This window comes from Pseudochaenichthys georgianus, chromosome 8 (assembly GCF_902827115.2).
Source record: "Pseudochaenichthys georgianus chromosome 8, fPseGeo1.2, whole genome shotgun sequence".
Classification (NCBI taxonomy): Eukaryota; Metazoa; Chordata; class Actinopteri; order Perciformes; family Channichthyidae; genus Pseudochaenichthys; species Pseudochaenichthys georgianus.
The window spans coordinates 24,050,321-24,076,146 of NC_047510.2; the positions used below are offsets into that span (position 1 = coordinate 24,050,321).

General features: G+C 41.7%; 3 protein-coding genes across 5 annotated transcripts; all 3 read left to right on the forward strand.

The window, feature by feature from the left end:
- Positions 1–723: 723 nt before the first annotated feature.
- cbx4 (chromobox homolog 4 (Pc class homolog, Drosophila)) lies at positions 724–8,251 on the forward strand. The gene is made up of 5 exons (XM_034088825.1): positions 724–1,042; positions 1,144–1,187; positions 1,813–1,878; positions 3,996–4,062; positions 5,323–8,251. Exons 1-5 carry the CDS (start codon positions 974–976, stop codon positions 6,715–6,717), a joined length of 1,641 nt encoding a protein of 546 aa, XP_033944716.1. The 5' UTR covers positions 724–973; the 3' UTR covers positions 6,718–8,251.
- A 5,338-nt stretch (positions 8,252–13,589) lies between these two features.
- cbx8a (chromobox homolog 8a (Pc class homolog, Drosophila)) lies at positions 13,590–16,812 on the forward strand. Of its 3 annotated transcripts, none has more exons than XM_034088838.2 (6): positions 13,590–13,925; positions 14,037–14,080; positions 14,441–14,506; positions 14,936–15,002; positions 15,433–15,878; positions 16,029–16,812. In XM_034088838.2, the coding sequence occupies exons 1-6, from the start codon at positions 13,857–13,859 to the stop codon at positions 16,246–16,248; spliced, it is 912 nt and encodes a 303-aa protein (XP_033944729.1). In that variant the 5' UTR covers positions 13,590–13,856; the 3' UTR covers positions 16,249–16,812. The 3 variants fall into 3 exon arrangements, with proteins under 3 accessions (XP_033944729.1, XP_033944730.1, XP_033944728.1); XM_034088839.2 differs by having other exon boundaries at positions 16,032–16,812; XM_034088837.2 differs by having other exon boundaries at positions 13,592–13,925; positions 15,433–16,811.
- A 2,791-nt stretch (positions 16,813–19,603) lies between these two features.
- Positions 19,604–23,966, forward strand: LOC117450850 (meteorin-like protein). The gene is made up of 4 exons (XM_034088843.2): positions 19,604–20,029; positions 20,525–20,931; positions 22,006–22,065; positions 22,936–23,966. Exons 1-4 carry the CDS (start codon positions 19,944–19,946, stop codon positions 23,256–23,258), a joined length of 876 nt encoding a protein of 291 aa, XP_033944734.1. The 5' UTR covers positions 19,604–19,943; the 3' UTR covers positions 23,259–23,966.
- The last annotated feature ends 1,860 nt before the right edge of the window (positions 23,967–25,826 follow it).

Sequence of the window (25,826 nt, forward strand, 5' to 3'; positions counted from 1 at the left end):
TGGCAGTTGAGCCCAGAGGACATGGCACTGGTTTGACGACCAGAGTGAGTGTGACCTATATTTGCAGGGCGCTGTCAGCAGATCGAAGTGTGAGCCTCTGTCTGCACATGTACAACTGCTGCTTTAAGGGGATCGGAAATTAAAAAAGGGAACTTATTATTCATTAGTGCCTAAATTCAGGGAAAAAACAAGATTTGCTGACACATTGCAATTACTTTGAAAGATAAAGGGCTAGGTGTGTTTATGCTTTGTTATACAACTGTCCTTATAAAACAGTTTTTCAAAAGAGATCGAGGTTTGAAGGTGGTTGACAACAATAGTTTTTTTCAACTCCCTCGGGTCCAGTTTACTGCTCTGAAAATTCCTGATGCAGTTATAACCAAGCAGTGTGTGCATATCAATAGAAGTATATGCATCTGTTGAAAATGTATCTTCTATTTACCAACATCCATAGGCCTACGATATAATTGAATACAACTTTTTCTTCTCAAGTGAATTGTAAATGAGCTGTTGGAGGAGGGGTTCAGGAGCCTTGCTATCGATAGAAACATTGAATGTGCTCAAGTGGATTTTATTCGTTCGTGCTGTAACAGTAAGGTAGTGATAGATTTGAATTTCCAGATATCCCTCACGCAGTCCAGTACGCACGGGATCAACCCCCAACCTCTGTGCAAGGTCTCCCTCTCCCCCTCCCCCTCCTGACGTCATGCACCGAGCTGGAGCTATTGCACGAAAAGAGCTGCTCGCAGCCGCACTGTGAATATCTGTATGCTCATATCCAAGACTGTGGAGTGTGCAAAGGAGGGAGAGAGAGAGCGAGTGAGGAGGAGGAGAGGTGGAGGGAATACAGTCTGATTTGGATACAACTGGAAAACTACCAAGCGCGCACAGCACGCACCGAGCGGAAGGCACATCGACGGTGCCTAGCCAACATTTCACTCCCCCCGGCTCCTGCGATCGGATTCAGCCGAGAATGGAGCTCCCTGCCGCCGGAGAGCATGTCTTTGCGGTGGAGGGCATCGAGAAGAAGCGCATCCGCAAGGTAACAGATAGGGAGCATGTTTGCAAAACGCGCTCAGAACGCTGACATATTTTTGCGTTTGACATGAGCCTCACCAAAAAAAAAATTCTCCACCATCACAGGGCAAGATCGAATACCTGGTCAAGTGGCGAGGCTGGTCTCCAAAGTAAGTCTGAATGCAACATTTTCTCCAATTGCAATGGACAAATGCACATTTTCGCAACAAATTCAAGTCTTGTTACTTAAAAATGGCATTCATCAAGGGCGTGCGCGCACAGTGTGTGTGTTTGTGGCTACGTGTGCGTGTATTTGGGAGAGCGCGCTCGGTATGTGTTTCAGTGTATCCGCGGATGCCTTCACTAATTTATGCGAGGGAAGGGGGTAGGCACAGCCATGTAATCCCGTTTTAATTATTTCTGCTCTGCCAGCGAATTTACGAGACAGTGGTGCTAAAATGGCCGACTGTATGTTGGTGCTGGAGGACCGTTCGAAGAGCACATTTAGACAATTTGTCTTTGACATTTTGGATGTGCAGTTGAACGTCCTCAAGGGTGATTTGGAGAAGCCGAAAAAAAATGTGCAACATTTTAAATCGAAGTCCAAATAATACACAGAAAAACACTATTTTATGTTAAACTGGTGGCCTGCCTTACCTGTGCATTATACAGTGACTTCACAGTAATGATGAATATGTGTGTGACGGACAGAGGCTAAGGCCTGTGTGACAGTTAGAAAAAGGAAGTCTGCACGTGACAGCTCAGACAGTGACAGTTGCTCTCTCCTCTCTGCAGATACAACACATGGGAACCAGAGGAAAACATTCTGGACCCTCGTCTTCTCGTCGCGTTTCAACACAGGTGAGAGAGGTGGACTTCGGACGAGGCCGCGCAGCCTCCAGTTCAGCCATGACCATATATGGGCATGGGAGGAGGGGCGCTCCAGTAACTCTAGCACTGATCCCCCTTCTCCTCCTCCTCCTCCTCCTGCCCCATGACGGTCTCCTGGGGAATAGGCTGAGGAGGTGGTAGTGAGATATACTAAATCATACTTAATGGGAGGATCGGAAATATTCATGGATAAAGACTTGCATTGCAACAAATTATCATCTTATTACGTGATTTTTGTCAGGAATCAGAGGGCTCTACAGCATGCCATGACCCAGTTTCACAGAGAAAACTCAATTAGTTGCCTTTTCATTTGCCAGAAGGTGCATGGTGGAGAAATGAAAATTGAAAAGCAATGCTCCCCACGTGGATTTGATCCTAATTCTGGTTTTATCAGTTTGCAACTGGAGATTGAGCAGGAATTAGCAGCTGAACTCCAGAGCTGTTTTCATTCAGGGTGGCGGACACAAGAGCAGCAGTTTGTTTTGATTTCCTGTGACGAGGCTGCTGCCTGATGGGATTCTCATCACTATACCAGGCTGAGATATGCTATCAGGCTGAGCTGTGCTTTACTTCTGCAGGCTTATTTCATGCAGTGTTTTCCACCCAAGAGAAAACCTTAAAAGCACTAGCTTTGATGCTTCAGATGCAACTGCTGCCTTTATTTAGCAATGTAATGTTGTGGAAACAGAATATCTCACCTTGGGTGTATACATCGTCAACCTGCTTTCAATCCTATAGGTCAAGAGGCTTAATAGATGCCTGTAAGATAATCAGAAACACATCAATGCCAATCTCAGAGGTTGAGATGTTAATGAATACAAATGCAGCTGTCATTTTGGCCCTGTGGCGCGTGCACAACAACATCTTGTCGGGGTTGTTGCACCCATGAGGCCTGAGAGATATACTCCCCCTCAGTAGGCCACCAGGCCGCTCATGGGACTGGGAAAGACACGATGGCTCGAGAAAGGAATTCTCATTTTTAAAAAGGCTAATTTACACGCAGTGCTCTCCAGCGTTTCCAGTGTACCGCTCTCAAATCTCCCCTGCAGCCTGCCTGGCTGTGTGAGTGTCTGTGTGTGTGTATGTCTGGCTCTGTGCTGATGGTCATGGAGTGCTGCCTCTGCGCCGTGTGTGTGGATTCCTCTTTGCTCCGAGAGGATGGGGGAGGGGATCCGACAAGGGAGGCTGTAATTGCCAAATCTTCTGTGAATAGGGGTCATCCCGTTGGACGCTTTTTGAAAATCGCACACATTATAGCATTAAAATGTAGACTGTTTATTGAGGCAACTTTCCGGCAGCTCTGATGGTTTGAACATCTGTAGCAAGAGGCCAACAATAGACTGGATTAACGCATGCCTGGTGGAGCCCGTGTGCTGCCGGCCTTCACCCACCGCTGGTTATTTATGAGCCAATGATGAGTCAAGGTTTATATCAGGGAGCAATATTTCACAGACAACTCAAGTGCTTGGTCTAGTAGTCAGTACAACAATAACCACATCCCTCTCCCCTCCCCTTATAAAAACAGTTCCAATAGATGTTTGTTATTAGTTGGATATTCATCACCCTATATTTCAGGGTGTAGGCGTTGTGTTGCACAAGGGTGGTGGTTTGCATGTTTTCAACAGCAGCATGTATCCCAGAAGTACTCCACAATGTTGTATTTATCCCATTCCATCCCTCATGACCCTAATTAGAGATTGAATGTAGAAGGAAGGGCATGCTGCAGGAGGGAGGATGTTTGAAAGACAAGGAGAGGTTTTCCCTGCCGTTGCCTTAATTGAATTTCTCCTGGATAATGAGAATATAGAATGGGCAGATTACCATGGAGAGCTATGCAAATAAGGACCATAATGCTTTGCAGCGGGTCACATGTGGGCATTCATTAGTCATCCAAATCTAAATTCCACTTTTGACCTTGAATAGGTAGAAGAAAATGAACAAACACTCTAAAATGTTAAACCTGTCATTCTGTTTGTGATATAATTAGATTTGTATGCGGAAAGGTGAAGCCATGTCAGTCAAATGAGATGTAGTATATCGAAGGTAAACATGGTGCAGGGAAATGTAATTATCTTTTGTTTTCACAGAGAGAGGCAGGAGCAGCTGATGGGATACCGCAAACGGGGGCCAAAACCAAAACATCTTCTACTCCAGGTAATTATCTTCTTCATCATCACAGACTTGATCGTTTGCCATGTGCTGCTTTTCTAAGCCTTTCTGTAAGTTTCATTCTTTAAGGGGCCACAAAGGGGGAAGGGGCCTGTCAGGTGCTTTAGAGCCGTAGCCATTATGGTAGCGGTTATTAATAGAGTTTTGAGAGAGATAGAGTAAAAGGCGAAGCATGGATAGGGTCCTACAGCTGGTTATTACTGCACACTCATCATGAGGGTTTGTGGCCTGAGGTTAGGCAAGCGTCGCTTGAGTGCACTCATTTTATCTGCATGTTCATTATTTCTTTATGCAAAATAGCTTTTTATGCAAAACAGTGAACACAAGGATAATTTTTGCACCACTTTAATCTGTATTGAGAGAATGTTTTATTTCATCTCTGTGTTTGGAAAAACACAAGAATAAATGGCTGACTATCTTAACTCGGACCTTTACAGCACTGCTTCCTGAGCCAAATGTGATTATATATTTTGAGAGACTCTGAGCTGATTGCTATGCAGTGTCACTCCTTAAGAGGCATACCACTCTGCCAGAGTCACACATGGCCAGAAATCAGGGATAAAGCGTGACATGTCTGGTGGCACTTCTGTGACCCGGGGTCACAGCCGAAGAGTCTTGAGCGTTCCGCTGCAGTTCCCCTCTGACGGCCCGAAGGGTCAGTCTGTACAGGAGAGGGGGAGGGGACAAGATGGTGGGAGGGGATGTCGTATGCTTAGCAATGACCTAAACGTTTATTTATATTTCCGATACACTTTCATTTGAATTTCAGCATGCTGTTTTGTAAATTGTAGCTGCTGTGAGAGCCCCTTTTCAAAAGGGAATTACACAGACCTTTCTTATATAAATCAAGTTGCTTTTAATAAGCCAGGACAAATGTGTAACATTAATCCCTGCGTTTCAAACCTGTGGTATAGTGTTTGAAAGGAGTGAGCAAATGCCAGGCAGGGAGGGTAAAATGTATTTAGGCAAGTAGTTGTATTATTGTAAATGAGTGATCTGTTTTTATGGAACTTGATATTTACTTTTCACTTAAATCAGCCCACTGTTGCTTTTTTTGATCGGTCATGTTTTTTTTTTCAACCCCAAAATGTCCCAATTATACACATTTGTTTAAATCAAATGATTACTTTAAGAGATCCAAGAATTCTTGTCGTTTTTCTTGGGTTTATATTCATTTTGCTGATCATATTTTTGTCTTGACAACAACATTTCAAATGTTAAACTTGGTGTTTGTCTCTTTTTTAGGTACCGTCATTTGCCAGGAGATCCTGTATCCCTGCAGGTTTCACGGATTCATCTCAGGACGCCGAGGTTAGCCTCAAGTCCGATCCCATCCTGGTCCAGCGTCCCCAGGCTCAGCAATACCAGCTCAACAGCAAGAAGCACCATCAGTACCAGCCCAGCAGCCACGAGGTTCCCGCTGATCAGCCAATCAACGGCAAGAAGAAGTTCATCTACCAGCTCAACAGCAAGAAGCACCACCACTATGAGCCTGACCCCAACATGTACGAGGCACAGGCTTCCAGGCTCAAAGAGGTGGTCAAAGTTCAGGAACCAGCCAGTAAACCGGCAAATCCTGGCTGGAACTTACCGCTGGCCCTGCAGCAGAAATGGATTAGAGACAAGGACACAGGCTGCTTGAGCAAAGTCAAAGAGCTGGCAGTGGAGGTGAGGAAACCCGCTGTAAAAGACGCTGAGAGCGAACATGCCCTTAAACCCAATCCTAAAGATGCAACGCTGCCTAGCTCTATTAGCAGCAAAATGAAGATAATCAAGAACAAAAACAAAAATGGACGTATTGTTATTGTCATGAGCAAATATATGGACGGCAAGGTTAACGGAGCAAAGGGTAAACACGGGGAATCGTCGAGCGAAGTGAAACTCCAAAACGCCAAACCGTCAGAAAACAATCCAGCACACACAACCAAAATAGTGGAGCACCCTGAGAATGGGATCCCCAAAGAGCTCTGCAACGGCAGCTCCCTCCCGGCTGCAGAGCATCCCATTAAGTGTTCCCACAAGGACAGACATTTCTCCAAACCTTCTCCAAGCACAGCAGAGGAATACAACACTGAAGTGGCTCGCGGTCAGGCTGATTTACCGGAGGATCTGCCTCTCCAGTTGACTGCTAGCTCGCCACTGACTTCCTGGTCTGTTGACTCCAATATCCTGACCCCTACATCCGTCGAGACCATCAGGATCCCTTCTTTTCCTAAGGACCGCAAGCGAAAGCTATCAGATCCTGTGGAGGACAGGAGCGTCTCCAAAACGTACCTGTCTTCCAGAAGCTTCAGCGTGCCCAGCACTGTTGTCACACCACCTCAGGACAAACCTATGGACCTCCACTGTAGCGGCCCCCGCCACAGCAGCACATGTACGTTTGAGGTTGTGGACAGCCAAGAGGAGCCGATGGATCTCAGCTGCCCAAAGACTAAAACGCAGGTGGAGCCGGAAATCCATCCGGAGCCTGAACCTGCCGTCACAAACACACCTCCTGTGGTAGAAGAAACACAGAAATCCACAGAGAAATGTAAAGAAGCACCTGTTAAAAAAGTCTCCCCTTTTATGGGAAATATCATAATCACAGACATTACAACGAACAGTCTAACCGTCACCTTCAAGGAATATGTTTCTTTTTAAGAAACCTTAAATGGGACTCACTCGATTGGATCATGTAAATATGTACATTTGTAAAAACATCTAAATTTTGTATATGTGAAAATGTATAATTTATAATTCAAATTAAATATGTTTCTTATAATGTTTTATACTGTAACTCCTCTGTGACGTCGTAGTCAAGAAAGTGCCCTCGAGGATTTGAGCGAATGCATTCAGGTGGATGTGTTCCACTTTAAAAAATATACTGTTTATTTGTCATATCAAGCTTAATGGAATACTTTTGCTGTCGTTTCATACCTGTACCAAACTTATAACCTGAGATGTATGAAGGTTTAAACATAATTTTGTATGAATAATATCACTTATTTTGGTCCTGATAGAAGGTAGAGGATGTTGTTGAGTATATAGGGATCAAATTGAAAGCAATTAATTACATATTCATATGTTGGTTTGTGTCATTACAAGTGAAGAAACCGCTGCTCTCTTTAAGTCTTATTTTACTTTTTAAGTACCCTCAAACTTAATTGGCATACTTTTTACATGTTTTGTTTGTGGCTTGTTTGAGCCACATGATTAGCCATGACTTGACATGCAAATTTAAACAGTAGGTGTGTCTGAATACAGTGTAAACACACACACCGCTGTGTAAATAACTTTTTAGAAATGCTCCGGTATATTCTTGTTTAGTCAGGTTGTATCCTGCCGTTTAGATGCAACAAAGCTGTCAGTGAATATGCTGTTGCAACCCAATCTATTACTTTGTTGCACATTTCACCTTTATCAAACATGAATGGAATCAAATGTGACATCTCAAACATTAGGAAAACAGTGTCATTTATCAAACTTGAGACTTTTCCGTTAAACTGACTTGTCAATTGTTACCTTGAATAGATTCTGTTTTCCTTCCTTTCTGTTGACCTCGCAGTGATGGAGTTACTTTGAAAATACATGTGGTAATCTCATTAGGAGGCTTCTAATCTCACACAGAGTAGCGATATTCATCTAATTTAGCTTTGGAAGCTATTATTATCTATAAAAAATACATTACTACTATTTAAATTAGAAAGAGCTACCAGGGTCATTGATGAGTATGTTACACGGAATAAATGTGAGTTGTGAGGCTGCTTGCCAATGAGTGCCGGCTGTTTTGATTATGCTGCTGAAACTTCAAATGTCAAAGTTGTTGGATGTAACCTACATTTGAGTCGAAATTGCCTTCTTCGTACGTTTAATGCAGAACAGTAAGAATGCTAAAATGCTATAATGTAAAAAAATGAAGCCTATTTAATAACATTTAATTTGTTAACAAAACAACTACAAAGATGCTCTCTGCATCAGAAGTGAACAGTGATTCCACTGAACCAGTCAGAAGATATTTTGCATCTATTTGCTACTTTTATATCTTTTACTTTATTTTGATCATTCTTTCTGGCACTTGGTTTAAAATCAGGATGATTGATATGAAGTAAGTTCTACCACAAGTTGGTTGAGTTATTGCTGTTGGCACAACATGTGGATGTTTCACAATAAAGAAAAAATAAATTACCTGATTTGTTGTTGTGTTGATATTTGGTTGATGTTGATATATTGAATGCACTAAAATAACCTTTTTATACTGTTTTTCTATAGTGTTCCAGTGAAAGACTTATCTATCCGTTGTTATGAAGTCTTTTTGCTCATACTGACAAAGAATGGAACAATAAACACTAGAAACGTGGTTGTGAACCATGAATAGAAAAACAGATTGTGTTGCATAATCACAAACGACAAAGGCTTCTCTGTATTGCATAACTGCACCGGCCACTTGTATTATTAAAACTTTAACCATGCATTATTTTTCTACTGCAGCTCGACCCCGAGCAGGAATGTAAACACACAACATAGAGGGAAGTGTGTTATGTAATTCTTAGATTCTATCAAGAAGAAAGGCGTCATGGAGGGCAAGTATTCAGCCGTCACATGGTTTATAAGCTTGAGTGCCTTCCAGCCCAATGAGACAGTTATAGCCGTCAATTATGACATTTAAATGTAATGTGTCTGCCAAAGGCTTCGTGGCACTTTCCGAACATTGTGTAACTTGTTTTAAAGGGCTGTGTTGGCTCGTAAAGGGCCGCCTCACAATGAAACAGCAATTCTCACTACATTATCATCATACGGTAAAATGTAGAGGCAAGTTCAGACTCATAAAGACACATTCTTCACAAATGCAAAGCTTCAGATACACATTTGTGCATGTCTGACTTTTCAATACATCGCCAAATGCTGCCTCAGTCTTGTCATGTCAGTATTGTCTATATTTCAATTGTATTATGTTGATAATTCTGATAGTAGGGCATCTAATGCAGGGCTGTCTGTCAGATGAGAGGAATCTCTTACTCTTTCTGACGATTCTTCAATTTTTCCCTGTTAAAAGTTTATATTCTGGCTCGGCAGGGGAGTTTTCCTTTCCACAGCTTTAATCTAACGAGAGGGTGTCCTATACTGTACACAGTTTGACGCCCAAATATCTGATTTGTGATTTTTGGCTAAATAAAACTGCCTTGAATCATTAAAAGGCCTGTAGCCTGCACTCTGATCTGGACGTGTAAGCAGATTTTGTTGTTGTTGATATACTGGAATCTCAAGCTTGTAAAGAGATTAGCCCTTGAATGTATTGAGTGATAAAAGGCCTGGGAATGTGTGTGTGTGTGTGTGTGTGTGTGTGTGTGTGTGTGTGTGTGTGTGTGTGTGTGTGTGTGTGTGTGTGTGTGTGTGTGTGTGCGTGCGTGCGTGCGTGCGTGCGTGTGTGTTCTTTAGTTTAGTCATGGGAGTTTCCTATCAAAGAATGTGACACAAACAGAGAAACCTAACAGAAACATTGGTAATCAGTGTTCGTGTATACATTCCTTAAATCTGATGAAAATAAATTAAGGATACCTTCATTTTACATTATTTCCACCACCTATTTAGACAATAAATAAACTTTCTCTCTGAACTCTTGTGTGGTATTGATTGTGTTGCCAGGTTAGAGTCATATCACATAAACATTAAGGAAGAGTCAGAAAATGATATCTAAATCTTAAAAAGGCCATGGTATACAGGAAATGGTAACCCAACTCAACACATTTACAGATATGCCATGGGGATCTCATGGATTAGGAAGAGTTTTTTACCTAAATAATTTACCTAATTTGGATATTTGTCCCAAAACTCCTTCCCACGCATTTCATCTCCTCTACCGCTCTGATCTCGTGTTGGAAATGTATAATAACCCGCAAGAAGGAAATTAAGGGGTTAATTGATCAAAAATGGCCGAGTGTTGCCTCTTTATAAATGAATATTTTAGTAACTTAATAAATAATGTGTTCGTTGTTATTGTGTGAGTTTAGGGGTCTGAAAAGGGCAAAAATATGATAACTAATCGATTACTGCAAACAGGCACAGGGGATTGTCTATGAATGGCATTGGCAACCAAGGACACGCATGACAGAGCACATTTTCTCAATTGCGAAACTCAGTCTATATCAGTTGATATGAGCAACTTTGAAATGTCATGAACACACACAGCTCGCGTGTTTCTGTCTCTCTCTGTGAAGGCTCTCTGTAGGCCTTTCATGGCTTTGAAGCATGCGAGTCAGTCATGCATCCGTAGGAAACTGAAACACAGTTGAGCAGGGGAACATATTTATAGACCAAGTGTGATGTTTCACATTCCCCCTTTATCATCGTGGCCACCAGCAGCCTGCACAGTGTCGGTTTCATCCCGCACAGTGCAGCCTCACAGGATCATGTCAGCAAAAGGGTCGTTTGGATAATTTAAAGCTCAGTGTGTGACCCGGAGGAGGCCTGTTGCTCAAGACTAGATTCACATAGATACATATTTTGTGTTGTTTTCAAAAAAGGAACGTGCTTCGAGTCATTATTTGTTGACTTCTTGGGTTTTCTTTTTAAACACATAAAACAATCGAGATTGGATCTTTCATTGTTTACCTAAATTGTAGAACATCATGTTGAACACGAATAGAGGCAACCTAAAATAGGTCTAGTGTGAGAAATGAGAGCTGTGGTGTGGTGCTATCAGGCTGCTGTAAAGGATGCTTTCTAATTCAAAGCATGCGCTGAAATATGGCTTCACAGTTTCTCGCTTGTGGTTTGTGTGTGTGAGCCACCTTCAGCAGAAAATGTCGCCCGGTAAAGTAGGACAGAGAACAGCGAGCTGTGTGCAGCAGTTGCCCGGAAACCAGAGAGCCAATAATGTTCTCACAGAGCCAGCACTGTTTATTCATGTACGGCTGTCGCCATTGCGGCTCCCGCAGACCCACTTTTCATCGACACGCAGCCAAATATGGAGGCTGCCTGCTCTGAGCGCGCACCAGCCGCTATCTCTCTGAACATAAACGGTGCAGAGCCATTATAGCAGTCTACCGACAGGAAATGTCGGTCTACAGGCTGTGACTATCAAAATGGTGGTTCATATTTCGACGGCAGCCACAACGCATCTTTTGTCCGCAGCGCACCCGCCTTTGTCTCCTCCATTGCGGGGAGAATTTAAACAGATAGCCGCAAATATATATCTTGTATCTTTAACTTGATCGAGAACGAAGACGGGTGAACGACAGACCGCCTCCCTGCTCATGTTGCGATTACCTTTCACACATCTGCAGGAAATGATTCCACTTCTAATTAACCTCAAATATAATCCAAACCAATTAAAACACCTGTGTATCTTTATACATGTGCGTCATCAAGGGGACATTTGAAGGATGTTATAGTTTGAACAACATGAGGATAAGCACAGATCAAGCATAAATGTAGAGAAATGTATTTGTAGACTGTTCTAATCATTCTTAATTTGTGTGGCAAATGAGTGTGAATTAACTGCACTTTTTTTTAATATAAAGTCACCTTTAGGTTGCATGTGTCATGGGGAGGCTGCCAGGTCTTTTAAAATCGCCACAGTGGCAAACATTGTGTTGTCCGTCAGGGTCAGTGGAACAATTTGGCCCACAACATCAACAAAAAAGGCTTTGGTGGTTGATACCAGATACAATTTCACCCTTCTTTATTCATTAAATGTTTGAAATCTCACAGGACTGCTCATACTGCGCAGTCTGCATGATTGTTGGTATTCATTTGAAATGGACAGACATGGAAAAAAGGGAAGACAACGGGAATAAAAACCTGAAAATGAAATAATACAGTATTGTGCCAATGTTTCTTTCTGCTTATTATTTGTGTTATCTATTTGACCTTCCGTTCAACAGATCTAATGGTAATGTGGAGGACCTGAAGGCTTTGGCATGAGAAAGACTGCACGATTATTATACGTCCATGTTTATCTTGGGGAAAATGTTTGTTTTGGTCAAAATGTGTTTGTAGAATTGTTTTACTATTTTCATTTAGAATGAATAGCTGACCAATAATGATAATTGCACCTGAGGCCTAAAAAAATGAAGCTTCAGTTGGCAGTTTATTCAGTTAAACAATGTGGTTTTATTTATGCGATTATTATTTTTGAGTTAAGGTTTTCTTCACCATCGATTTTGTCGTTCAATATTAACATAATAATAAAAATAATAATATGCTACCGAATGCAGACTAACAAACGTTTTGTGTTCAATCAAAATAGAAATGCTTCGTTTTATTTTTGAGATAGGCAACAGCTTCAAACAAGAAGTAAAAAAACATAACATTTGTAATTAATAATTTTAAGAAAATCAATAATAATAGTATTAGCATTTTATCATTTTAAATAATTTTAACAGTGATAATAATAACAATAATAATAATATAAACAATGACACTAATGTTCCAGAACAAAGTATTACTACTACTGAAAATCAATTACAGGCCCTCAACATATTTATACAAAACAGAATAAAAATGTAATTATATTAAAACAAACGATCCTTTTTTAAATTGTATTTGGATGCACAAAACATTGATCCACTTATTTCACTCTAAATTTCGTCTGGTTTAATATGTCATTTAAATGTTGCCAAACTTTGTAGGGAAATCCCTTTTGGAGTCCAGTTTACCAAATAAATTCAAATAATCAACACTCATCCAGGAATTATTATAATGTCCTTTAGTCCTTCAGAAGAAAATGTATTTATATAAATTATGACTGTGAATATTCTGCATGTTTTTGAGTTAAGAAACGATATTAATGAGGTCGTTATGGACTATATTTGCTTTTCATTTAATTTGGTTGGTCTTCAAAAATCATTCAATAATTTAGTCTAAATAAACCGAATTTCCCTTACGGTTAACGTGCAATATGCCTAAAAGAAATACCCTATGGAAGTTACATTTAAAACTAATCGACTGAAATCATGATTTGCTTTTTTTGGGTGTCTGTTTGGTCTTTATTTGATCATCGCAATCCTTATGCTACTGAGTGAATTATTGTGTGCTGCGTAAAACATGAATGTGCAAAAGTCCGCACGCACATTATGGTATTACATAGTAATTTTAAATATCGTTTGATAGGAAAAAAGGAGCTGGACATAAACAGCTTTGCAGTTTGTCACCTAATTATCAAATATTTTTAAAATAATCATTCATATGGATGAATCAAAATCAAAATGCATCGGAGGGGTTTTTCAAAATTCCTTAAATGGGGCTGATATTTGAACGTTTAGGATGCCATCAGACAAACATTAAATATGGGATTTTTTATTTCTGATATTAGTCAGTATAATTGTATTGTTAATTTATTTATGATTTTACACATACTGATGTTTACATAAATGTTTATTGGATGAGGATTTTCAGCCACTGTATTACACCAGTCATTCTCTTGTCTCGTTTCTTTTATTTCCTATTTTTCGGTTCTTTCTTTAAATGCAAGTGAAACTACACATTTTCATTTGGACTCTGTACCCCTAGGTGCTCGGTGGATCTCTCTGACTTCGCTTGCCCCCCCGTGCCAGACATTCCATTACAGCAGCCGAGCAGCGGGGCTCCTCCCCCTCACTCAGAAACCGGAGCACGTAGCAACAACCGAGCCAATGTGCGATCCGTCCTACCGACTGCGGTGCCTGGCAACAGAAAAAGACGTGATGACGTCCTCTCCAGATTGCGTGTTATGGGGTGTGCGGAATTAAACAACCAGAAGAGGACAAGCGGGGAAGCCAAAAATAATAAAAGAGACAGAAATAAACGAGGTGCATGGAATAATGGAGCTCTCTGCTGTCGGTGAGAGCGTCTTCGCAGCCGAGTCCATCCTCAAACGGAGAATCCGACGGGTAATCGCTGCTTTTCGCCCACAGGCTGTCTCCACACATAATACGCAACCATTTGTTTGTTCGCCGCTCACAATCAATGCTTTGATAACCCTGAATGATCTGTTTTTGCAGGGTTGCTGGGAATATCTGGTGAAATGGAAGGGCTGGTCTCAGAAGTGAGTATTGTAGCCGAGGCTGTGAAGGACAGCGCTCCATTCTGGCCGCTCGTATAACTGCAACACCTCAGACATATTGTTTATACAGCTCGTTTCTTATCATATCATCTGCTCCATGTGTTGAAGCGCAGTCTGTTATATGTCTGGTGGCTCATGGGGCTGTCGAGGTCTGAGCGTAAACCCGCTGGGATGCATTGAAGTAGCTTTAGCAATGGCTGGGATCACCATGCGCCACTGTCCGCTACTAGCTACTTTGTTTTACTAGCGCAAGCAGCAAGATCGCTTTGTTAAAGTGTAACGCAGCGGTGTGATTGTAGAATATCTGTCTAAAATATGTGTCTCCTTGTGTTTGGGACACAGGTACAGCACCTGGGAGCCGGAGGAAAACATTCTGGATGCACGTCTGTTCGCAGCTTTTGAGGAGAGGTGAGGGTTTGACAGCGCAGCATAGGCCTCTCTGCAGACAGGAGACAGCACCGTGCATTTTGTACCGCAAACATGCCCATTTAAATCCGACTTTTTCTCTATTTGGATCTCGCAAACTTTTTTCTAGTAAAGAAAGTGACAACAAGCGTCGTTGGAGCGAAGTCATTCCATTTCCAAATCAGATTGTTGCAATGCATTATGTCATCTTCTTATCATAAACGGGATATCTGCTTTACTCTGACATGATTTTATCTAATTTATAGCGTATTTCTAATTAAAAAAACGTTTAAAATACGATTAAATCAAAGCATGAGTAAATGGCACTTGTGAGAAAAGAGATTTCCCGATTTTATTATAGCCTAGTCCAAATAAAACATGTAGCCTAAATATATTTGTTAATCTGTGATGAATCGTGATTTTCTTTATCAGGGAGCGCGAAAGGGAGCTGTTTGGGCCGAAGAAGAGGGGACCCAAACCTGAGACATTTCTCTTGAAGGTGGGTAAATCATGTGATGTATTTCTCGGTTTTTCATGTTATCTTTTCGCCTTTCTAATGTGAGATGATATGATTCATTTCGATTTCATGAAAGTTAAAACCTTATCGAGTTTGAAACTTTTTTGTGATCCATAAAATATTGCATGCCTACTGTGAGATCTGCGAGCTAAGAATAACTTGTGATTCCCCCAGGGATTCTAATGAGGTTGAGCTACAGTGCTTTTACATTTAAAACATCCTTTTATATTATAGAAATGTATATGTATTTGACATGGATTCCCAAAAAAAAACAAGCAGCTTTAGGGACGAGGCCTTAACGCTCGTAACCAGGGTGCAGCTGCTTCTCTTAAACTTTTACATTTCCCCAGGAGATATCAACATTTAATCTCTGGTAAACTCCTCTCATAAACGTTATATGCTCTGTCCTCAGGCCAAAGCCAAAGAAAAGACGTATGAATTTAGAAGAGAGGCTCCCAGAGCGATCCAGGTTTCCTATCCAATCCCGGAGCCTGTCATAACTCCCAGGGCCCGGGAGGGTTTACGTACCGTGGTTCCCACAATCTTCCCACCGAGCGCAGTCAACAGAGGGGAAAGTGTCCAAATCCGACCACCGGAGCCAGAGAGGAGGCCAAGACCGACTCCATCAGCTGCTCTGACAGACCTAGAAGGCGTCCGGATACCTAAAAAGAGAGGGCGCAAACCGAAGCTGCATTTACATTTCAATGAAACAGTCGATGGAGACCTCTCAGCAGAGCCGGACACCAAACGGAGCAGGTCACTCGAGGAGCCGGTGTCACACGGATTTTCCAACATGTCACGCCACTTGCTTCATCACGGGGAGGCGTCAGATCACAGTCTCATGCAGCTGACACGGAGGTTTGAGGAGAAGACCACCATCACACCCAAACACAGCAGCAGCGAGCAGAGACACGCAGGGTTGTCTTTCAGCGCGTTCAATCCAGATGTGCGTAAAAGGGATCAGTTGAAACACATGACTAAATATTTGATGTCTGTGCGGCGGCCCAGCAGCTCTGCAGAGCACCGGAAGCATCAGGTGAAGGAGTGCAGTCAACCTGCTGTCAGATCCACTGAGAACAATGACAAGGCCACGCGACCAGCCTCGTGCTGGACCCCCAGATTGACCAACCTGCACACTGTGACAGTGACAGATGTCACCATGAACTTATTGACAGTCACTGTCAGAGAGAGCAGCACGGAGAAAGGCTTTTTCAGAGAGAAGAGATGAGTATGCTCGGATGTGGGTCAAACAAAAAAAAAAGCATAATAGTTTAACAAGCTACTAACTAACAAGCCTACTGCAATGCTATATATTTTTTCTATGTAACTTACAACTATGTACATACAAATATTTAATACACTGCTGAGAAAATCAAAAATCAAAGTGTCCTTGTGAGTGTATTGTTTTTGAGTGTTTAAAAAAAAAAAAAGTTTTTAAAGAAAAACGTTTCAACGATGTCATCATAAATAACCATAACTTTCTAGAACCCAATTTTGCTTATAAACGCATCCGGTTATTGATTCTGACAGTGTTCCCTCATTACGAGATTTAGTTAACGCTTTAATGAAGATTTACTGAAGGTGTGTCTGAAATGAAATACTTTCCAGTCATTCACGTGTTTAAGTTAAACCAAGGCCACTTGAGTCTAACACGGTTCTGAAAAGGAGGTTTCAATATATCTATATAAGGTATTATATGAATTTGTGTAAGCTGCAGTACTTCAAAAGATCGAAATATATAACACCTAAATAGATTACCATGCGTCATATTAAAATGTTTTATTATCCTGCTGGATGACGTCTTTTGTGATGGCTTTTCTGTTTGAAGATTCTCTGATGAGAAAGTTAACCTCTTTTTGGTAAACAGAATTGAAGACATACTAAACTTGATTGTACTTTGGATAAACAAAAATAGACTATTCAGGTGTAGGCTACTTTGGCCTCCTGGTCACACGCAACTAGGCCTACCTAAAAACGCATTAAGACCCAACCGGTTCCCTTCAAACTACACGGGCCTTATCTCAAATTCAAGAAATCCCAAATATGTTGTTTTTTTCCATCATTTAAACGCCTTGTATCATAATCAGAAAAAACATAAATATCAGAGCCTGTCTAACCTTGGTGGACTTGATTACTGATTGAAGCTGATAAGCATATTATAGCTTTATGCCCTGCAACATTATCATCACCACCATGTCGAGTATTGTAAGCGGTCAAATTAGCATACTTCAAAAGAGCGAGTTGGGCCTTGAAGCTGACAGCCAGTACAAGAACAAGACGTTTTTGACAGCTTTAATTGAAACACTCTGATGCTATAATGATTTTAATAGGAATAGTATCAATGAGTCATTTAATTTGCACATAACTGTGAGAAAGAATTACAAGAGGAGTTTCCTATGTGACCCCGTGTCGAGTTGAGTGAACGGAGGTTTATGGTTTGAACGGTTCCTCTTTTTTAGGGCGTTACACTGTGGTGTAGGCCGTTATTTATCCCATTAACTTGCATCACCTTGCTCGATCAGGCTTTTATAGTACATGAAGCATCCAGGCTGCACTCCGCTGATAAGAGGCCACTTCTTTCATGCACAAAGCCTCCATTCATTTGACTTCGCTTTGTCTCTGCAGAGGACACATGACCCAATCTGACCATCCGGGACTCCTGTGAGGAAACTCCGTCTGTATTCTGTCTCACCAAAGGCTCTTTTTAAATGTTTAATTTGTTTATATATAGGAACATCTGAATTTGATGTGTTGGTTTAATGAAAAAAAGGGGGTGGAGCATTGCTTTCTAGGAACACATTTTGACGCGAATTCATGGAACAAAAATAATGCAACTTCGCAAACTATGTCTAAAGTGTATCTTGTCATGTTCTGCGTGCGCTGACATGTATAACACATTCAATATCATCCAAACTCCTAGATTTAGTGGCTAGAGTAGCAAAACTTGTCCTGCAGCTGTGACAACATCCTGCCAGATTCTCCACCTGAGTGTAATTTACTCAACGACATGGCTACCCATCAAGAATCCAAACCCTTTGATCTGATTCTGCCTGAGGGCCCTTATAAACTGGATGCAAACCTCGAGAGGCCTGTCTGGTTACACTCCAGACTTTACCTCCACAAGATGTCGACAGCAGCAAGACCTTGAAACTCTGCCAAATTATTTCCCCACAAAGACCCTGCGAGTTAAAATGAAGTGGAACCACTCATCCACAGAGGATTAATCATTGGTGAAAGCTTGTATCGTTTGTACTCATGTACAGTATTAGTGGCTGTTGAGTTACAGCCCCTCCCGAAGAAAGCATCAGACCTCCAGTTAGGGCAGTGTGCGTTACATCATCCCGCCACTAGATGAAGCTCAAACTCAGATACACCCCTCCCAATATCATTTCAGATGGGCTAACTATAGGAAATGCATAAACAATTGATTAATTGCTCTTATGTCACAGCCATGTTACAATGTTATGATTTTACACACATGTTTGAATAGAAGAGAACAGCTTCTATGTTATGTGATCAAGTGAGTGTAATTTGACCATGATTCCAAATCCAATACCATATTTTATTATAAATAAAACACGTTTATTTTCATTGAATTATTCCTTTAGCAAATGGTTTATGATTCTTTCTTTTTTATTTATTTATGTAAAGTCTCTATATAGCTTCCATGTTATGTGACCAAGTGACCCCGTCACCCCAAATCAATGCAATAATATTGCAGGAGCGTTGGCCTTAGCTCTGTGGTGTTTTACATTACATATCATTTGGCTGATGCTTGTATCCAATAAGCGCAACAACCATAAAGAATCAAACTCCGAACAACAAGGAAAGTGCAGATATATTCACTTCAAGCAAGATCATACCGTAGTGCTGGTGAATCAGTTACAAGGCCTAAATTAACTCAACCAGTGCTTCGTGTTTGTTTTTCTAACTCCCGTCAGAGCCCATCACTATTCAATTCATTGCCCGGCCAAACAATCATGGTTACTTAAAACACTCGCGCCACGGCGGTCGAAAACCATTATGAACTTCCGGTCATGTGACCTGACACACCTTATGTACCTGTGCCCAAGGTAATAAAGCAGCGACACCCTATGGCACACACGGTGATTATGTGACAGCTTAAACCCAAACATGACCTTTCATTAAAACGCTCTTACAATTATATTACAACACTTGACAAGGAAAACACAACTTTTGTTATTGCATTTAAGTGCTTCCTATATTTTTTCAAACGTTCTTCGGAAAGTTAGGCGTTTGAAAAAAAAAGATTATTTATTTAATTGTCAAAAGCTTATATGTCATAACCATGTTGACTCCAAATCAATACAACACTGTATACTTGACAATTAAGACACACCTCTTATTGGATTAAAGTCCTTCTATTATTCTTATATTATTCAGACATCATTAGCTTCAATGTCAGCATGTGACCCAGTGACTCCAAATCAATGCAGCATTGTCTAACCACACTGGACAAATAAGACACATCTCTATTTTATTGGATTATAGATAACTTTATTTCATGTACATATTGTTCGGAAAATTCTGCCCTTTTAACTGAAAAGTTTAGAGAGAGAGTTGTGTGTGTGTGTGTGTGTGTGTGTGTGTGTGTGTGTGTGTGTGTGTGTGTGTGTGTGTGTGTGTGTGTGTGTGTGTGTGTGTGTGTGTGTGTGTGTGTGTGTGTGTGTGTGTGTGTGTGTGTGTGTGTGTGTGTGTGTGAGAGAGAGAGAGTGAGTAAGAGAGAGAGAGAGAGAGAGAGAGAGAGAGAGTGGTGTGTGTGGAGAGAGAGAGTGAACATCTTGTGAAGCTGAGTCACGCGTCGCAGCAGAGCGCTTGTACTCTGGATAACTCACAAACAAACTTTCTAGCCATGCTCTGCCGTCCAATTCTGTCTAGATTTGTGTTTCTTATACGGATGAGATGTTGCCAAATGTGATTATTCTGATGTGTATGCTGGGACTTCAGCTACGGCACTGTTCGGCTGATCTGTGCAACTGGACTGGAAGGTAAGGAACTTTTCTCTCGTTTTCTGCGAGTCTATTGCGTTTTAAAGCGGGAACACAGCTGGGGCATTTACATGTGGTGCATGGTTTAACCAATCTTGAGGAATTATTTAGGCCTACACAGGCTTTGTTAAACCATTACAATGCATTAATAAAAACACATTTTGCGTTATAGATGTTGTGTTTAACAAATGTCATTAATGACCTAACTTTGATAACTGCAAATGTAATTCGTATAGACAGCAAGAAACATGTGATTATTTATTATTGAATTGTAACATTTACAACTGTATCAACAAGGACGACTAAACACCAGCATGGCATGCTCTACAATCTGCAACTAAGTGTTCTTGTGTTTTGTATTGTAATTGTAATTTTCTTTAAAGCAGCAATTATTTAGTAACCATTAATGATGCCAAACACAATGTAGTAATGCAGTCATTTGAATGAAACCTTTTTCATATTGATAATCTATTCCTCGGTTTCCCTCTGATCCAGCGGGTTTGCAGCTGGTGTGGACTCGAGGATTGTTCTCCAGGTGCGGCTGCGCTGTACAGAAGGCTCGGTGATGTGGGTTTACCCGGGCCAGGCTCTCCGGGTGGTCCTGGAGCCCAACCTGTCCTCAGCCCGGCGCACCATCGTCTGCATCAAGCCGTCCCCCTCTCTCCGCGGAGCCAGCGTGTTCATCGAGCGGGCCGGGGAGCTGGAGCTGCTGGTGACCGAGGGCAGGCGGCCCCGGCATCAGGTGTACTGTTTTCGGGCTGATGGTCCACACAGACCCGCCATCTACCTCCAGTCCGGCCCGCAGAGTGACGGAGCCTGGAGCAGACGCACCATGGGCTTCAGATATGAGTTGCTGGGCAACAGGAGTGCTGCACCCAACGTGGGCCACCGCGGGCTGCAGAGTGAGTGGAAAAACATGCATTTACAGCGTTTATTAAGGGTGTTAAAGAAAACATTTCGTTATGAGAAACCCTGCAGATCATTTACTTATGGGTTACCAACTGCCTTAAATAAAGGGCACATTTGTGGGGATTTTTCACAACCTGGCAACCCATAAAATAGCCTAGCCTGCTTAGTGCATGCAATTATTACATCATTTACATTACATTACATTGCATTTAGCTGACGCTTTTATCCAAAGCGACTTACAATAAGTGCGTTCATTTGCAACTCAGAAACCTTTTATAAAGAGTGCATTGTAGAACATGACACCACAAATCGGAATCACATTTTAAAGCATGTATTACATTAAGGGATGGACCGGTCTTAATTCCTGGGAGAAATAGTGGTCATTTAATTACAGACCCCAATCATGCTGGCTGGAGCATGCAGCTGCTGGTCAGTTGTGTGTTTTGTCTGGCTGTCTGGTTTCCATCAGGGGGGACAAAGCAGTGAGGACAGAGCGGACCACAGGGCGGCTGAAGGGCACCGGGCCAAAGGGCCTGAATTGAGACCACAAGTAGTCTGCAAATTCCACAAATGCCTTTTCATTGTGCATGTCTGTTTAGTAGCATTTATCCATGTGTGCGGGCCTTTCTCAATGTGATGATGTCATTCTATGTCCATAATAGACAGCTGCTGGTCTATCTTTTCTGCATTGCCAGTCCGGCAGAAGTGTTTGACTCCTGCAGTCTCCTGCATTGGCACAGGGTCATTCAATTCGGTGGAGATAATAGGAGTCAAACATGGGGTCAAGAGTTTTTTATATGGAGGCAGTGTGGTGGGCAGAACACTTAGGAGAAGCATTCCTTCATCCGACCGGGTTTCTTTACTCTTTCATGTGAGCAGGGAGATGAAGCAGTTGGTATGTGTGTCAGATTTAAAGTCCATGGAGTGGGAGGGAGGACAAGACCCCAATCTATCAATCATTATCAGTCAAAGAGTTGTGGGTCTTGTATGGTTTGGAACAGAGATAGGAATGCCAGACTTGATGCAGGTATTTATCATGCTTATTCTGTTCTTTTCTCACCCTACAGCGTCATGTCGACCCTGCAATGATACGGAACTCCTCATGGCCATCTGCAACAGTGACTTTGGTGCGTATACAAATCACTCTACAAACCGCACATCTACTTACTGTACTGCATATACAAACTGAACAACTCCATTACATTGCCACTAAGATATCAAGTTATAATAAGTCATGTCAATTAGGGAATACTAGTCAAAGTGTGAACAAAAACCTAATAATATGAATTCGATTTTCGTCTGGGCAACCAGACACCCAACCTGTATAGATTCCTTTGGGTAATGTAAATGTAAAGTAATCTATTTTACTAAAGTGTTATATTTCATGCAATGTATAGCTCTTTTTCTGCTCGTCTTTAGTTGACTTGTGACAAATGTTGACGTTTTTACTTTACACAGCCACACTTACTAGTTCCTAATTTTAGCCTGCATACAAAACTGCAGATCACTTTATAAAATATGATTCAGAGTAATACATTCTAGCCACCAATTCAATATCAACTTGATACAATAGCCTCTTACCTCATTACATGTTGCTTACATGTTGCATCACTAAAATACATCCTATAATATATTAATATTAAGTCCTTCATTTGTTTGATTATATTATTGTTGTACTTTAAAGATTGGAAGATTTTGAATTTGTGATCTAAATACCTCCTAAACCCCTGGTAACAGTAACCAATATAAAAGTCTGAAGCTGGTCCGCTGTATGCCCTGACCGCAGCAGCAGAGGTCAAACAGATGTCGGGGGGCGTTGCAGAATGGGTGAAAGCAGTTCATTAGAGCAGAAGTAATAGGTCCTCATTTCTGTGCCTCAATTTCACACTCCTGCCATGTCCATTTAAAGATAATGCATAGTAAAGGTGTGAATGGAGAAAGACAGGAAGGAGAGAAAATAAAATAACATGGCACACTGGCTCTGCTCTTTCTTCCAGTGGTCCGAGGGCACATCAAAAATGTCTCCCACGACTCTGAGCATCAGACTTCCTTGTTGGAGGTTTCAGCAGTGAGGGTGTACTGGCAGCGCAGTGGAGTGTTTGAGCACCAAGCGGCGGCCCCTGGGTCCCCCCGCTCCGGGCACATCCACACACTCCTGCAGTGCCACGTGAAGCCTGGGGACGGAGAGTTTCTCTTCACAGGGTCAGAACACTTTGGGGAAGCTTGGCTAGGGTGTGCCCCGCGTTACAAAGACTTCCTGTCTGTCTACAAGACTGCCTGGGCAGCGCGGCGGAATTCCTGCGACTTCCCTTTGGACTGAGGAAGTGTTGTTTTATCCACAGGCATCCTCACGCCAGTACTGGCACTGTGGGGATATGTTTTCATGTGCCAGCAAGGTGGCATCCAGCATCACCAGCAGGGACCAAGTAATTCAATTGTGGGTTTTTTAAAAAAAGCACATTTTGAGGAGCAGGGCAGGGGCAAACAGCAGGGACTCAGAGGGCCGGCCTTTGTCCCCCCCCATCACTGCCCTCAGTCCTGGGAGGCTGAGAAGGGGTTGGGTTGCTGCTCCCTCTTTGTGCGTCTCCCAACATCATCCGTTGTTCACTTTGCTGGCTCTGTGTGACAATTGCCCCATGAACTAAAGTGGGAGGGAAGACTGAAGGACTGTTTTTTCCTAATCACCAGTTTGTTCAATATGCTTGTACATATTATGTGTTAGTTGTTTTTACTCGGATGAATATGTGCTGTAATATGTGAAATAAGTTTCAAATGTGTTTTGTTTTGTCTATTTATATGTTTTGTGCTCTACACATTCAAATAAATGTTTTTGCCACTAATATGCAAAATAAAACTAATACATTAGTGATCACCTTTTTTGCATTTATAAAAATGATGATTTGCTACAATGTTCAATGCAGTTTGGAATTGCATATTTCTTTGTTTTTAATTTGAGAAAAACTTTTACATCTCTTCAGTTTCTTTCAGTGTAGTTATTTTACAAATGTAAATCAAGGGCCCGTGAAATTCAACTTGATGTTATAAATCAGAAATGTCTTTAAGTCTCTGTTTTCTCTTTCATTAAGACTAGATATTTTAATATTTTTATTAATAATATTTATTTTTTGCATTTGCAGTAACACCAAATCAAACATTTCCCAATTCTGATTTACCGAAACTGTTTTAACTATTAAAAAATGAACGTTTAATTTGTGCATATCTTAGTCAGATACAAATCTTGTCTACAAATCTTTGTAATTGGTGGATTTCTTCTTAACATATTTTAACAGATAATCTAAACCGATCATTTAGCTGTGTGCCTGATGAAGTGTTTTGTAGTGAACAGAGCTCATGAACAGTGCATACAAATCTAATTTTCATGAGGCCCTCCGCTTCACGAGAATACACTGGTCCCTCAAGAGACTGAGTTAAAGCTTAAATGAGCTTACACCCCCATTACCCATCACATGCTGCATAATCTGTGTTTTATAGGTGAATGAGATTTAGAGCTGAAGTATCCTACAAGTTTAAGTTTGCCTTTTTCCTTCTGCATCCCATCTTTTCCCCTGTAATCAGATTCGTATGATAATAGGATAACCCTACCATAAAATGGAATACAAATTTCCTTAGATGGCGCAAAGCTCTGAGCTGAGTGAATTGGACAATACTTTTGATTGTGCATCACAGCGCAAGAAGACGGATGGCCAGATGTGGGGCCCCAAAGCCTGGGGATCCTCCCCCTCAGCCCCTCCCAGAAGGGGAACAATTAAATGACTTTTAAAGCAACTGCTTTCTTTGCCTATTCCACACTTCTCCCTGGCTGAGCAGGGCTCACAAATTGGTGTGTTGAACTTTTTACGAGGACTAAATAGCTGCCAATGAAAGTGTAAATGACGCTGTGGTGAATGGGGCCCTGACAATGACTCTGCAGTGACAAGGCCTCCGACAGACATAATGACCATTGTCACGGCTGCTGTCATCTAGAAACCATCAGGGCTCATGAATCCAAGAAGCCAGAGGAGGTGTGATCTTTATCTCACTCCTGCCACATTTTCTCTGTGTATTACTGCTTTATATCCATGTTATCTTTTATATGTATCTCTATTGCTCCTCTTTTAATGCATTTTATGTCTTTCAGTTTTAGGAAAAACAGATTATAGACAAGTATAACATATATTTGAGGAATCTCAGCCATTAAACACAAACTTTTGGGACTGTTTTTAGGCATTTCATAGTTTTATTATAGACAAATTATTATTTAGACACTGCTATCTCTGGACCAAAACGCTTTAGATTGGACACATGAGAGTGTGAGAGTGAAGTTTTAAGCATAAAAGACAAGGGTTGCAAAAACATCTTATTTTCATAGGTGCCAGACAAAAATCAAGCTTTCCTTAAACCTTTCTTATTCTGCAAAAGCTCAGTTTGAAGTCTCCTCCCTCACTATTGTCCCAGGGGGCCAGCATGTCAAATTTCCAAGCAAAATACAGCCTCTCTGCCGGCTTTTGAGGCCGCACAATTCTCATCTCTGGGAATTCCAGCTGGCTCTCATGGGGAAGGAGCCCAGGAGGGCCCGGGCCGGGAGCCGCTGCGTGGAGCGCCGGCAGGAGTCCACCCAGACTCGGGGGGGTAATTGGTTTATCCCACCGCCTGGCCTGCTTTCCCATGTGGGCCACTGCTGTGGGGAGGCCCAGGGGTACAATATGGAAACAGCATGATACCCTCCAGTGCCGAACAGGCATTCACGGCTCCGGCTGTGGAGAACAGGGACAGGGTCCGCAGGACACAAAGCTGAGCAGAGATGTCTCCTGGCTTTCAAAAGGTTGCCATTTGGTCTCCTTTAGACGGTAGGCGCCATTTGTGTTTGGAAATTTGAAGTAATTACATT